General features: G+C 33.1%; 2 protein-coding genes across 2 annotated transcripts; one reads left to right on the top strand and one right to left on the bottom strand.

Moving 5' to 3' along the window:
• Positions 1 to 7,316: 7,316 nt before the first annotated feature.
• On the top strand, positions 7,317 to 12,312 carry LOC108338207 (glutamate decarboxylase 1). Its single transcript, XM_017574956.2, has 7 exons — positions 7,317 to 7,460; positions 7,562 to 7,766; positions 10,417 to 10,617; positions 10,725 to 10,939; positions 11,048 to 11,301; positions 11,425 to 11,477; positions 11,636 to 12,312. The coding sequence occupies exons 1-7, from the start codon at positions 7,375 to 7,377 to the stop codon at positions 12,125 to 12,127; spliced, it is 1,506 nt and encodes a 501-aa protein (XP_017430445.1). The 5' UTR covers positions 7,317 to 7,374; the 3' UTR covers positions 12,128 to 12,312.
• A 474-nt stretch (positions 12,313 to 12,786) lies between these two features.
• Positions 12,787 to 15,463, bottom strand: LOC108338203 (L-type lectin-domain containing receptor kinase VIII.1). Its single transcript, XM_017574952.2, has one exon. It carries the CDS (start codon positions 15,233 to 15,235, stop codon positions 13,136 to 13,138), a length of 2,100 nt encoding a protein of 699 aa, XP_017430441.1. The 5' UTR covers positions 15,236 to 15,463; the 3' UTR covers positions 12,787 to 13,135.
• Positions 15,464 to 15,733: the final 270 nt, after the last annotated feature.

Genomic DNA, 15,733 nt, shown 5'->3' with positions numbered 1-15,733 from the left:
CACAAAAGCCAAAATTTGTGACCAGCCCATGAACCTGCTTGGAAAGAAGAAGTTGAGAAGCCGCACCACAATAAGCAAGAACGCTTGCAAAAGTAACCTCCGAGGGCCAAACGCCGAACCTAGTCATATTCAGGAACAAGGAAAAAGCCTGGTTTGGGCAATTGGGAGCAAGCAGTAATGAGGGAGTAAAGGGTAATTTTGTCATTAAAAAAATAATAGGGAGGTGGAGGGTGAAGGGGTGGTGGTGGAGGGAACAACACTCTTAAATGAGCCGGGTTTAAATCTGACCTACATAAAAAATACAGGGTGTTGCTCCCTCCACCACCACACATTTCTCCCTCCACCTTCCCTTTAATATTTTGTCCCTCAGTAAAATTTTATTTTTAGGGTTATTATTTTTTAATTTTACTCATTCACAACCTATTTCACTAATAACCTATTCTAGTCCCGTACATGAGTAAAATACTTTTCTTTCATTTTAACATTATATTTCTTCCTCTCTTTCGTCGTTGTGAGATACTACAAGTTGCAAAGGTTGGTGGTGGTGGAAAGAATTATCAAGCAGTCTCCCTTTCGTGGTGCAATGTTGCTCTCGTGATGCAGTGCGTGGAGTGGTGCCTCGTGTTCGAATAAACCTTGAAATAAAACTCTAAAATAAAAAACGTAACCTTTAAACGGAGGTGACATCCTTCAACGGATGTCGACATCCGCTGTTTTACCTTAAATGGATGTTGACATCCGTTGAAGATGTCACCTCCGTTTAAAGGTTACGTTTTTTATTTTAGAGTTTGTTTTATTAGGGAACATCCGTTGAAGGATGTCACCTTCGTTGATGTATACTTCCTCACGCTGGTTGATGCTCTGGACGCTCCTCGATGTTCCTCCACACCACGGCGGCAATGGAAGCTTTCAAACAAAAAAAAAAACTGGAAAGAAAAAGGAATGGAAATAGGGAAAGGGGAAGAGAGTTCCGTGGATGGGTGCTGAGAAAGTAAAATTAGGGTTTCAAATTATTTAAAATAGAATAAAAGTAAAAATCTTTTTAACTTATAATTGTATTTAAAATAATGTGGGGAGGTGGAGAAAGTATAGGGTGGTGGTGGAGGGAGCAACATCCAAAAATACAATTTTTTCAAATTCAACTTGGTCCAAATCCGTGGTGAGCCGAATTGACCCGGATTGTGATCCATTTTGACAGTTCTGGTTGTATACATTTCTCATTTCTTTCCATTTTTACATCTAAAGTATCTTTTTCATAAACTTTCAAAAATTAATTTTCCAAACTATATTTTGAACTCATTAGTGATTCCCGATTCTTTGAAAGCGTTACCCAAATAGGCTTGAAACAATTTCCGTCTTAAGGATATCTCCTTAGCTACAAATAAAAGGTGCATGTTTGGATTTTATTTTAAAGGTTTAGCTGAATCTAATAATAGTTAAAAAAGTAAGATCGTGTTTAAATTTCAAGTGTAAAATTGCAACAAACTTTTATCGAATATTGCGTCAGTATATTTGACAATGTTTGAAATAAAATTTATCTGGAATTTCAATTGAATTAAAAGCTAAAATGAATTATAAAACACGTTAAGACATTGTTGAATACAAAATGAAAGTGAATTTGAGATTTTGTAGGTGATGGTGATCATGGCCTTGTCTTCTGCTCCATCCCCAACCAAACTCCATGGCCTATTTAGCTGCATTTTTACTTTCTCCTCACCAGCCTCATATTTATTATTCTCTTTCTCATAATTGATTTATATTTCAAACTAACATTATAAAATAGATTAATGTATACATGATTTCTGAATCATATTAGTTTCCGGAATTGGTGATGACTTTAGAGAAGGCTTTGGCAAGCTCTAGAATAGATGTTGGATATTGTAAACCCCCAATTTCGTCCCGATAAGTAAATAAATAAAAGATAAAAGATAAAAGAATAATAATTAATGATGGGTAAAAATGATAAAATAATAACTATAATACCAGACAAAATATTTTTAAAATTTTAGTTTAATATGATAATAATTTGAATCAATATTATGCCAATAATTATAAGCAATAATTATAATAGTATATTAATATAATTTGATGCGTAAGTTGCTTTTAAAGAGGAAAATATGATTTTAAAAATGGACAAATTTTCTGACAATTATAATCAATATCTTGAATATTATTTGATTTCTTTTTCTTGGAACCAAGACATTTTCTTTCCCTATTTTGTTCGTTGTCAATTAATTCACAATGAAGGGCAAGATTACCATAATATTACAACGTGTGTATATAATTACACACATTGTCATAAAAAAAAAGAAAAAAAGATGGAGAGAGACACTCTGAAATAATAGAGATAGAAAAAGTACGAGATAATATAGAGAAAAATAAGTTCTCACGCTAAAGTGACTCTGCCAACAGAAACTATCAAGGAAGAACTAGGGGAGTATTGAAAGCTGAAAATGTATGTCATCTCTGTACCGTTCTTTTTCTCTTTTCGTTGAAGGTCTTTCTAAAGGTATTATTTTTTTTACTACACACCAATAATGTTTTTCATAAAAAATAATACCTTCTCTCGTTTCTTTTGGTATTGGTTATATCTCCCGCATTACCTGATATTTATTTATTTTATTTAAAAATAAATAATAAACAAACAACTTCAAAATAAATAAAAAAAATATTTCTTATCACGTATTTTCTTATAAAAAAATAATAATAAATCATAAAATAAATTCTATATGTACTCGTCGCCCTATGGCCGATTTCATTCCTTTTTTCCCACAATTTTCAAAATAAAATAATTTCTTCAAAATAAAAAAAACGATGTCAATCCTAATCGAGTTTACTTTTCAAAAATCCAAAATAATCCATAATAATTTTCAAACAAACTCAAACTTTTTTCTAGATAAAGAATTATGTGATCCCTGATTGTCCATCATAAATGGATATACGTAGGAGCAAGGTCAATCTTTGTCGGCTTCATAAAACAAAAAAAATATTTTTTTGGTTTCTTGTTAGTTTCTTTATATTTTTTTAGAAAAATTAAATATTTTGAAAAGTCACGTCAACTTTATACATTTAATTAAAGACACTACTTTTGGACAGACGTAATAGGGTGCTAATACATCTCTTACTCGTAACCGATTTTCGAACCTAAAATCTAGTTTTCGCATAACTAAAATTCGGAATATGGTTTTCAGAATAAGTTTTTCTGAACACATATATCTTTCGGAATGAGTTTCCGAACTACTTCAAAATGAAATACTTTTCAAAAAAGAGCTTTCTGAAACACATAAAATACGTTCTGGAACCAGTTTTTTTGATATTTTCTCATTTTTCTTTGCAGTGTTCTTCCTCTATTCTTTTTCCTTTGCAGCAGCGGAGATGACAACAGAAGTGGTGTTGTGCTGTAACAAAGGATGATTCAATATGTGGGTGGATTTATTAATTAAGGGGGTGCAGGAAGCAATGTCTGTTTTGTGATAGTCTTGCAGCTATCTTGTGGGTGTGACCAAGCTGTAACCTATTAAATGATTAGGCCTGATTCCTATCAGTACTACATAGGAGTTTCACTCTAGACCTCCAAGGCTACCTCTAAAATTTTCTTAAATATCTCGTTAAGATGTCATTAATTTTTAGTAAAACGAAAAGAATCTGGTTTGACCATATTCTTTGACCCAGTTTTCTCCTTTTTTTTCGAAAAAATTTATTGCACTTCTCTTTCTGTTTTGGATTTCAAGTTTGGAAGCCTCTTTTTGCTTTTTTTTTTCACTTTCTATCCTCTTCTTCATTTTCTTCAATTTTTTTCCAGATAAATTCATAAATCAGCTTCTTCTTGTTTTTATAGTTTAACTTTTTATAGCTTTTTAATAAACTTAAAACTACCTAAAATATTATTTAAATTTTTCATATCAATTTTAAATACCAATTTATTTTTAATAAAATAAAAAACATCATACAATTTATTTTATAAAAACATTTAAAAAAACTTAAAAACTAATTGAATAAATTAATAATTTATAATTAAATTATAAAATCATAAACATATACAATAAATTAAACATTTATAAACAATCAAATATACTTCAAAAAACACCAAAACAATAATACTTAAGACTAACTAAAAAATATTTTACATTTTTATATCAATTTTAAATAAATTTATTTTTAACAAATTAAATAAATTCATACAAATTATCTAAATAAAATTTAGAAATAATATAATAAAATATTTTAAAATAATTTAATAAATATTTATGAATAATATAATTAAAAATTAAAAAAAACTGTAAAAAACATATATAAATATCTATATGAGAAAAGAGAAGCATCGGATATCAAAATCCGATACTTAGTTGGTAGATATTTTGTTTTATAGTTTAATTTTTTATACTTTTCTTAATAAACTTAAAACTATTTAAAATATTGTCTAAATTTTTCATATCAATTTATTTTTAATAAATTAAAAAATATCATACAATTTATTTTATAAATTTTTTTAAAAAAAACTGAACACATGTCGGATATTTATATCGAGAGGAGAAGCATCGGATGGATCCGATGCTTAGTTTATAAATTTTGTTTTATGATTTAATTTTTTATAAATTTTTGATAAATTTAAAATTATTTAAATATTATTTAAATTTTTCATATCAATTTATTTAATAAATTAAAAGACGTCATACAATTTATTTTATAAAAAAAATCAAAAACTAATAAAATTAATTAATTATTTATAATTAAATTATAAAATCATAAACTAATACAATAAATTAAATATTTATAAATAATTTAATATACTTAAAAAACACCAAAATGATAATAATTAAGATTATCTAAAAAATATTTTAAATATTTCATATCAATTTTAAATAATCTTACTAATATCAATTACTTTATTTAGTTTTCACAAAACCTCATTAATCATAAGGACAAATCTAAAACTTGAAAATGTTGACTGAAATCCTTGTAGGTGAAACACGCTTAAAAAATTAATGACCAGAATTGTCTTTCAATTCATTCAATAATAAATCAAGGCCCAAATATCTAAATAAATAATGAAAACTTCATTACCATTAATATATAATAATATTTTTTCTTACATTTGTAAAGTTTTAAATTCCGTTCGATATTAATATTTTCCTTCTTTACTGCATCATCCAGGAAGAATGTTTTTGTTTTAAGCTGTCCATACCGTATTTGTGTTTTGTGTTTCTTCTTTTAAGGAAAGAACGGTAAGAAAAGTACGATTCTTTATCAAGAGCTAGCGATAATATAATTTTTAACGGATGATCAATCATTTAAATAATTATTGCAAGTATAGACATTTGGATTCAAATAAATAATAACTAATTTTGTATTAATAAATATCTAAGATTAATATGCGAACCGGAACATATGCAAGTTAGCTAAAGTATGGTATACACTGGAAATTTAAATTTTTTAACTCGGTATAAACTTGTTCTACATAACTTGTACTTCAAGTTAGCTAAAGTGCAAGTTGGCACACATAGTATTTACATTTATATCTTTAATTTTTTTATTGTTATGTAATCGCATCCTAAATCGCAGAAACTCTAGTACGCAAGCAGCATTCATGGACACCAACCTGCAAATTGCACAAGTCAGAAACCAGAAACCAGAAACAATGTGCCTTCATGCATCGTGCAAGAAGCCTTTTCATGTGTCCTCCATCTTCGTCTTCTTTACAAAGAGAAAAAGCCCATAACAAGAGCTTCTTCTTCGTTCATTGTTAGAAGTGGACTTTAAGCCTAACTCAACCCCACAAAATCGGCTTGTAGGGTGAGGTTTGCACCCACTTATAAACTATGAATTGACCTTATCTCTAGTCGATGTGAGACTTCCAACATTCATCGTTGATCAAACGCGTTGCGCCATTATGGGCTGTCGCGAGTCAAGGTGCAGAATCATGAAGGCTCTCTCGCATAAACATTGCACAGGTCACAATTTCTTTGCTTCGAATCGTAGGTTTGTGTTAATGGTGGTGACGGCGATATGGTGGCCTGAGGATTTGGTGGTGGCGCGTTTTGTTCTGCGGTAGCGGCGACGGCTAGGGTTTCACGATGGTGGCACAAGGGTTTCTAACCTTAGGGAAATTAGGGTTTTTAGCCACAGTTGTCGTGTCATAAAAAATTGGATAGGTCACTGTTGCCACATTGCTCCTTTATGTTTTTAACGCCGTAAGCCAAAAGAACTAACTTGAACCATTTTTAACTAACTATAGGACAATAGTGAACTTTTTTAAAAGATAAGACAAATTTAAACACAATGCTCCAAACTATGAAACAAATGATGTATTAAACGTATTTTTATTAACCAAATGCAAGACGAACAAAAATAGATAGATAAACTCGCAATATAAATATGAATTTCATTTTATCATAATTAATTACAAAATAAAATAACTTTTGTTGACAAATGTTTAACATAATACATATTGTGAAAAGAGATAAAGTTTATGATAAAATATCAAATAAATAAAAGGAAAGGAATGGATAGAAGGTTAAAGAAATATAGTGCAAGATAGTTTATTCGATGTCACTACATAGGAGCGTATCATATAGAAGTAAATACTAGACAAATATATTATTGTTTTTACAAAATATCTACTACGTCTTGTATATAATTTAATATAAAAATATGAGTCAACATTTTTTAAAAATGAAAAAAATAAAAACTTCCATCAACGCCTAAAAGTTAATAATTACCTTGGTAGTGTAGTGTGTCATGAATCCTTGAATACAGCTACTCTTCCCACTTTCATTAATTCTTCATTGATATTTTTATTCATTCTCATGAAAGTTAAAAGAAGAAGATGAAGCTCCCTTCGTCCATATAGTTTATTTAAAAGCTATTTCAATATTCCTCTCTTTGCTTCCAGTTTGCATGCCTAAAAGAAAAATAAAATAAAGAATAAAGTAGACAAAGAAGAAGAAAACTAAAAGTCTGCAGCATTTCTTTTCCTACTTTTGTTTGCAGAATGTTTTGACCTTGGAATTTTGATTATATAATTATTTTGTTTTTAATCTTTTAAATAAAAAAAATCTACGTTCATTACATTTAATTGTTTAATTTTAGAAAACTTAGTGTAAGAGTGTTGTGTGAATAAACGAAGAATGGAAACAGTGTTTCGTTACGGGAAAGAGAGAACGCGTAATGCATGTTTGTTTGTGTGGGGTTATTATTTTATTACACGAAAAATAAAAATAAAATTATTTTATTTGCTTGCTACGTGACACGTGGCTATCTCCACTCTATTTAAGACCCTAACTCCTCTCATCACCTTCGCACTTTTCCACAACAAATTCTTCACTTTCTACAGACAGTTCTTTCTTTCTTTCTTTCTCGCGATTATCGAGCGCCATGGTTCTCTCCAAAACGGCATCGGAGACGGACGTTTCTGTCCATTCAACCTTCGCCTCTCGCTATGTGCGAACAATTCTTCCCAGGTAACTACATCTGGATCTCTCGTTTTTGATCTATTGAATGAATGAATGGTTAAGATGATGGATTATTGTTGTGTATGAAAATGAACGATGATGATGCGTAGGTTCAAGATGGGAGAGCAATCGATCCCGAAGGAAGCGGCGTACCAGATCATAAACGACGAGCTGATGTTAGATGGAAATCCGAGGCTGAACCTGGCGTCGTTTGTGACGACGTGGATGGAGCCTGAATGTGACAAACTCATAATGGCTGCCATTAACAAAAACTACGTGGACATGGATGAGTACCCTGTCACCACTGAACTCCAGGCAAGTACCACGCAATGTTAATTACTATTACTTTGTTTATTAATCTTAATTACTTTTTTATTTTAATCATTTATCCCGTACCACTCCTTCTCCTTCCTTTCCGAATCCTTCTCTTTAGCTCCATCACCTCTTCTTCACCTTCTCTGACATATACATCTCATCTTATTGCCTATGACTCACCTTTTTATATATAGTTTCTTGAGGAAAAAGAAATTCAAGCTCTATTTTCAAACACAAAACACAGGTTAATAAGAAAGAACCATGGTCAATTTCAACACTTTTATGACTAAAATATAAAATATAATAAAAATATATTTTATTATTAGATTAAAAAAACAATATTTATTTATTTTTAAAGTTTTAAAAAATTAAAATATTTCAAAATTTAAAACAAAACGAATTATAATTTCACTTCCAAATTTAAAGGATAAAAAACATATTTAATTTTTTTTAAAAAAATTTAATATACTTGAATAAAATTTAAAGATATTTTTTACAATTGTTTGAGTATATTTTTGAAAAAAAATTGTAATTGTAACCAATTTTTTTTATATAAATTCTATCAAAAGTAAATTATTTTCTATATTCTTAAATTTTTAAACTTGACCTTATAAACGACAAAATTATTATTGTTATTATTTTTGTTTAATCACAGTGTGAAAAACTCATTTCTTTTCTTTGTGGTGAAAAAATATACTCAAATTAATATGATGGACACTCACAAAAATATCCACAATAGATAGGATAAGTATATGCTTGCTTAATTTTAGACGAGTCATTATGAGTATAATCTATAGAGGGATTTTTTATTTTGGTGTTTATCTAGTTTTTCACTTTTATTTTTTAAATGATTATTTTATTAGTTTTATTCTTTAAGTAATCGTATTTAAATTTGATTATTTTTTCATTTTATTAAATTTAATATTTTGTAAACTAAAATAATCATTTACAATAAAGTTGTGAAAAATATTTACAATTTACTTTTGTAATTATAAACAATAATAATTTTATTATAAAAAAAAACACATGTGTATATGTACAAGTAATCCAGTAGTCAACTTGTATCACATCCATTTTATATATGTTTGATAATTCAATTAAATTTAAATACATTTTATTTTTTAATATCTAAATTAAGAAAAATAAACATGATGAAAAATGTATATAAATATTTATTCTTTAATTTTTTATGTAAAAACTACTATTTTATTTTATGTGGCTATGTAATGATAGATGTTCGTTTATACTTTTTGTGAGGTTTTAGTTATTATCTATGCAATTTCTCTAATTATTATAAAATTTTTTTTACTAATATTTATTTCGATAAACTTGTTTAATCGATGTTGAACTCAATACTTTTTTTTAATATTTTTTGACTTTATATGTTATACCCTGAATGATAATTTTTTGTTTTGTCCGAAAATAAGAGTATAAATTTGGATGTAGATATATACAATTTCTTTATAACAGAAATGTATCTAATATCCAAAGTTAAATTCTATAAAATAAATAAAATATTAAATGATAATCAATAAAAAGTATATTTTGAATTAATATAACTCTTAAACAATGCTTGCATAAACTAAATTAAAAATTTCATAATTTTAAAATATAGTAACATACACATTTTAAAATATATAAACACACGTACACACTAAAAATATTTAAATGAATAATTATATTATATAATTTTAATTTAGAGTAATTATGTTTGTAATTTTATTTATTTATAGTAATATTTAAATAACTTAAGGTTATATATAAGTTGTTTTCAATGTTATCTGTGATTTTTTTACACTATATTTGAATAGAAATGAAACTAAAACCCATCAATATTTATGATTTTCAATAATTCTTTATTAATAGAAGAAAATGTTTCATATATGTGTTTCCAGAATTAAAACTGACATAAATAGATTGTAAAATGAACGGAATAAAATTCTATTTTTAACTTTTAAAGTGAAAAGTTTATGTTTTTAAACTTCAGAACTTACTAGCCATATTTCATAGTTGTTGGATCTTTGATTTGGGGGTCCGTATGGAAAAAAGGCGAGACCCAACAGAAAGTCCTTTGGTCCAATCAACACACAATGGGTGAAAAACATTTTAGATAGACTATTTCATCTAATTTATATAGTCTTTAACATATGAAATAAATATTTATTTATATTAATAATCGTTGTTGGTATATACTTCCTCTATAAAATAAAAATGGATGAAAGTTACAATATTTCCCAAACAATACAGGACAAAAATGATTTTACATTTGCAAGGAGTGTAGAGACATGGAAGACTGATTTTACAAAAATGATTAATATATACTCGATGTATCTCATTATGTGATAACAATAATAAAAAGATGGAATGGAGAGTAAGGATAAAAAAATATAATGTGAAAAACTTCTGATGCATCCAACTTAAATTTCACTCCACCTCACCTCTCTTAATAAGCAAGTGTATATGAGACAACGTTGACAACACGTCAATATATCCCATTTTTTTTAAAATAGTGTAATATAAGCCTGCTTTTTTTTAAAAAAATAGATTGTATAGTGTAATCACTCAAACTTGATTTCATGGTACTCAAGCAAAGTTGATTCGTGCATAATGTTTCGATCTAACGTTAGCATTCAAACTTGTGTGCATGCAGAACCGTTGCGTTAACATGATAGCTCACCTTTTCAATGCACCACTCGAGGAGTCAGAACCTGCAGTTGGTGTTGGCACGGTTGGCTCATCAGAGGCCATAATGTTGGCTGGATTGGCATTCAAAAGGAGATGGCAGAATAGAAGGAAACAAGAAGGGAAGCCTTGTGATAGTCCCAATATTGTTACTGGTGCCAATGTTCAGGTACCCAAAAACACGCATGCATGTTCAGTCAATAAAATTTCATCATTGTTGAGAACTGTTTTGGAATCTACTCATTATTGAACTTAATTCATTCTGCTCATGTGAAGGTTTGCTGGGAGAAATTTGCGAGGTACTTTGAAGTGGAGTTGAAAGAGGTGAAGCTGAGTGATGGATACTTTGTAATGGACCCTGACAAAGCAGTGGAAATGGTGGATGAGAACACCATTTGTGTTGCTGCTATCCTTGGTTCCACTTTGAACGGAGAGTTTGAAGATGTCAAGCGCTTAAATGATCTCCTACTAGAAAAGAATCAGACAACTGGGTGTGTTTACTATAAATATTCATCGCTTCTTAACTATTCCCTATTTTGTGAATCGAGTTTAAGGTACTTTAAAGATGGAATTGACATGTGAAATTAATTGTTGGGTAGATGGGACACTCCAATTCATGTGGATGCAGCCAGTGGTGGATTCATTGCACCGTTTCTTTATCCAGAGCTTGAGTGGGACTTTCGGTTACCACTAGTGAAGAGCATCAATGTTAGTGGACACAAATATGGTCTAGTCTATGCTGGAATTGGTTGGGTCATTTGGAGAACCAAGGAAGACCTTCCCGAGGAACTCATTTTCCACATTAATTATCTCGGAGCTGATCAACCCACCTTCACCCTCAACTTCTCCAAAGGTAATTGACACACTCAATTAGTTTAAAACAAGACCACAATTATGCTTTCCCTTTGTACCACTAACTTGGTTATGCACATTGATCAATACATTTTTTTTTTTTTGCATAAAATTTACAATGCAGGTTCTAGCCAAGTTATTGCCCAGTACTACCAACTAATTCGATTGGGTTTTGAGGTATTATGAGACATTCTTGAGCACAAAGCATACTTACTATTTCATCAGTCATTTATATTTTTCTCAATTATTTCTTTATCTCACTGGATATCAAATAGTTGATAACATGTTGTATTAGTCATCTATATTAAATTGAACTTGACTAATTGGGTTTACAGGGATACAAAATGGTGATGGAAAACTGCAGAGACAACATGGCAGTGCTTAAGGAAGGTCTAGAGAAAACTGAAAAGTTCGACATTGTGTCTAAAGACATCGGTGTCCCATTGGTGGCCTTCACTTTGAAGGATCACAGCCACTTCAATGAGTTCCAAATCTCTGACCTGCTGAGGCGCTATGGATGGATAGTGCCAGCATACACTATGCCTCCAGATGCAGAAAATGTCACAGTACTTCGTGTTGTGGTTAGGGAGGACTTCTCTCGCACCCTTGCGGAGCGTCTTGTCACTGATCTCACCAAAGTGGTGCACGAGCTGGAGCTGCTTCCTGCTAGGGTAATCAGCAGCACCGTAACGACTGGAGAAGATGGTGAAGTCACCGAGGGAAAAGTATTGGTTGCCAAGAAGAGTGAATTAGAGACACAGAGGGCAATCACTTCAGCTTGGAAGAAGTTTGTGATGGAGAAGAAGAAGATGAATGGTGTTTGTTAGAACCCTGTTTTGGGTCAATTTTAGCAGACCAATTTCTGCGTGACCACAACCTTTGGTAGGCACAAATTTTACTACAATCTTAATTATCCTGGTATGACAATTATTGTTCATGAATGCTCATAAAATTTTAACTTGTATAATTTATTCTGTTTTATCAATGCAAGTATGTTCTTGTGTTCCCAAAATTTTGTTTAGGATAAGTTGGTTGAAGTAATTGTGTTCCAGTGCATACAAGGACAAATGATTGATCATTTATGCAAACGTTTCAACGCCTGGCAACCTATTTTTAAACCCTTATAATTGTAAAAAAACAAAATAATAGATATAAACTAGTTATATGAATTTGTTGGAATATTAAAACACCGTTTGAATCCAGTACTACTAGCAATGGATATCCTAGTCACAAAATCCTAAAATAAGATTCAAAAAACAATACCATTTTCCAACTCTCAACTCTATATAACTCGTCACCACAGAATCAAGAAATATATTTAGGAAGTTGGGAAGACGTGAACATCAATAAATAAAGAAACCCATTACCCCAGTTTCAATGACTGATAACCATATACAAAACCGAGGCATTATTTCTCTATATACAGTGTATATTTCTATATGTGATACAAACACCTGCATTGCCATGAATAGGGCAAAGGAGGAAGTTCCCGAGAATTTCTAACTTTATTGAGGTCACTTAATTCAGATTATCCAAAAATAGCTTGTTTACAATCAAATTGGGCATAAATTACAAGTAGAACAATAATCTACCTAAAGTTACATTACATCACATTCCCTACACTCTTAACATTTCATACCAACGTCTTGCATTGGTCCGCAGCATGAGATGAATCCCTCCAATTAATTTCTGCCAAAATGTGTATGCCAGCAGCACTCTGCCATGTTATTGTCATTTACATACAAGAACAAATGAATACATATCTCTCTCTATTTACACTATATATCAGTCAATAATTAAAAATGGCCTGGTCCCAGTCAAAGATTTGAATCAGATCAGACTATATCTCCAAGATTGAAGCTGTTCTCTGATGTGGATGTAGAGATGGTGATTATACCATCACAGTCAGATACACTATCTTGCAAGCTCATCAGTAAGTAAGAGTGGGAAGTACTGAAACCTGTGGAAGGCTTGGTTCTTGGAACAATAGGCACTTCAGCTTCCCCCACCAGCATCTGAACCACACCCCTCATAGTAGGTCTAGCCAATGGATCAGGGTGAGAGCAAGCTAGCCCAACCAACAGTACCCTCCTCATCTCCGCCTCATCAAACTCCCCTTCAAGCCTTGCATCAGCCGCCAATTGCAACCTTCCTTCCCGGTGCAAACTCCACACCCATTCTACCAAATTGCAGCTAATTCCACCTTTACCACCTCCATTCCCATCCCTCTCTATCGGTCTTCTCCCACTTGCCACCTCAAGAACCACTGCACCATAGCTGAACACATCAGTTTTCTCTGTAGCCTTTCCTGTAAGGAGATACTCGGGTGCCAGGTACCCCATTGTCCCAGCAGCCACGGTGGCATCCGGCGACTTATCATGCTCCGTTTGCCTCGCCAAACCAAAATCTCCCAACCTGGCGTTGAACCCTTCATCCAACATTATATTACTAGTCTTGATGTCCCTGTGAATCACCTGATTCTCACACTCTTGATGCAAGTAGGCCAAGGCAGAGGCCACGCCCAACAAAATCTTGCGCCGGTGAGACCAGGGAAGAGGTGTCCTAGCCTCGAACAAAGCCTTGTCCAAACTCCCATTGGGCATCAAGTCATACACCAGCAGAATCTCCCCTTTTTCATGGCACCACCCTTGAAGCCGAACCAGATTCCGATGCCTCAGGCTCCCAATGATAGACAACTCAGACAAAAATTCATTCTTCCCCTGACTACTATGGCTGCATCTCTTCACCGCAACAGTGTCCCCGTTTTCAGGCAAAACCCCCTTATACACAGTCCCAAACGCGCCATGACCAATGATCCTATTAGCATTGAAACACTTGGTAGCAGACTTCAGCTCCTTGTAGGTAAACTGCTTCGGCATTTTAATGATCTCCGGACCAAGCGAATCAAACTTGTTAACACGCTTAACCTTCTTAGAGTAAAACCAAATCAATGCACCGGCAAAGATAGCCAAAACAAAAGCCCCGGCACTAACAACACCAGCAACCGCTCCTAAATTCTGCTTACACAACCCATTGTGGCAAGACGATTTGCTTTTGCTATCTTTCTCTTCACTGTTAGAAGGAGCCGGAGAAGGAGGCGCCGACTTCACCGCATTCGCCGTCGGGTTCATCAGACTCGTCGCCGGCGGAGGCGGTGGGGCCGCCCCTGCCGCAACATCAAAAGAAGAGCCAAAACTCCACCACTCTATTCTGTGAATCTCTGTGCTACCCTGCGTAGAACCTGAGAACCCCACATACATAAAATCACTCAAATACTTATCCACATCGAGGCTCGTCGACAACACGGGATCTTTCGGTTTCAAATTGGAATACGAAACCCACACGCTTAATCCTTTGCTCGATCCATCGAACTCAATCCACGCGTTAATTAGGTCACCGCTCTTCAGATCGATCCCAACGCTCTCCAAATCACCAACCTCGCTCGAAACAACGCTGTTTAAGTCCACCCCAACGTGGTTCCCATTAATGTCCTTAAACTCTACGTCCATAAGCGTATCAAACTCCACGGCAATAAACTCGCCGCCGCCACCATCCGCGGCGGCGGCGACTGCGCTAAGTCCAAGAAATCCACCGGCATCGCCGATCGTTTCATCGTCCGGCGCGAGGACGAAGGCGAGGCCGCCGCCGATGGAGGATGGGTTGAGGTTGGCGACGGAGAAGGAAAAGAAGGTGGTGAAGCTGGCCGGAGAGCGGTTACCGGGAAGGCGGAACCTTACCGGACGGGAGTAAAGAGCTCTGCCGGCGCTGGAGGTCGGAACGGCGAGGTCGCGCGTGAGGCTTACGGTGCCGTTGTTAAAGTGAGCGTCCCCCAGAAGCTTGAGGCTTCCCAATGTTAAAGTTCCAAAGTCGAACTCGGTGACTGCAGCTACGAAATTGAAGAAGGCAAACATAAAGAGCGTTGAAAGATGCGACATTGGCGAAGCAGAGATTGAATTGGCGAATTTGATTCTCTGTTTTGTTCCTTTGTATGTTGTTTGTTTGGTTTGTTCCCCTAAGTAAGGAGAGTGAAAGTGAAAGAGAAAGAGTGAGAGAATTCACGGGTTCAGAGAATCCCAAGATAGTCTCTTCTTCACCACGTCGACACCTGTCCACTCTCTCTCAACGGTTATTTCTTTCATCTTTCTCACACACACTCTTCTCCATAATCTTCAAATAACTATTCAACATAATTCGCATTACATTTTTAATCATCTTAATTATGTTTAATCATTGAGATTAAATTCATGTTTAAGAAAGATACGAGACTTTGCGTATGAATGCGTTCAATTCAATTCAACTGCAGACAAATTCTTTGCTCTCTCTCTTGTGGTGGCTGCGCTCACTCTCTCACGCTCACGGACATGTGCACTCGCCGCTCAATCCACCCTTCTTCTCATTTATTATTATTATAAATAAAATACTACTTTTTATAC

Source organism: Vigna angularis, chromosome 7 (assembly GCF_016808095.1).
Source record: "Vigna angularis cultivar LongXiaoDou No.4 chromosome 7, ASM1680809v1, whole genome shotgun sequence".
In the NCBI taxonomy this organism is placed as follows: Eukaryota; Viridiplantae; Streptophyta; class Magnoliopsida; order Fabales; family Fabaceae; genus Vigna; species Vigna angularis.
This window is presented reverse-complemented; position numbering and strand designations above follow the sequence as displayed.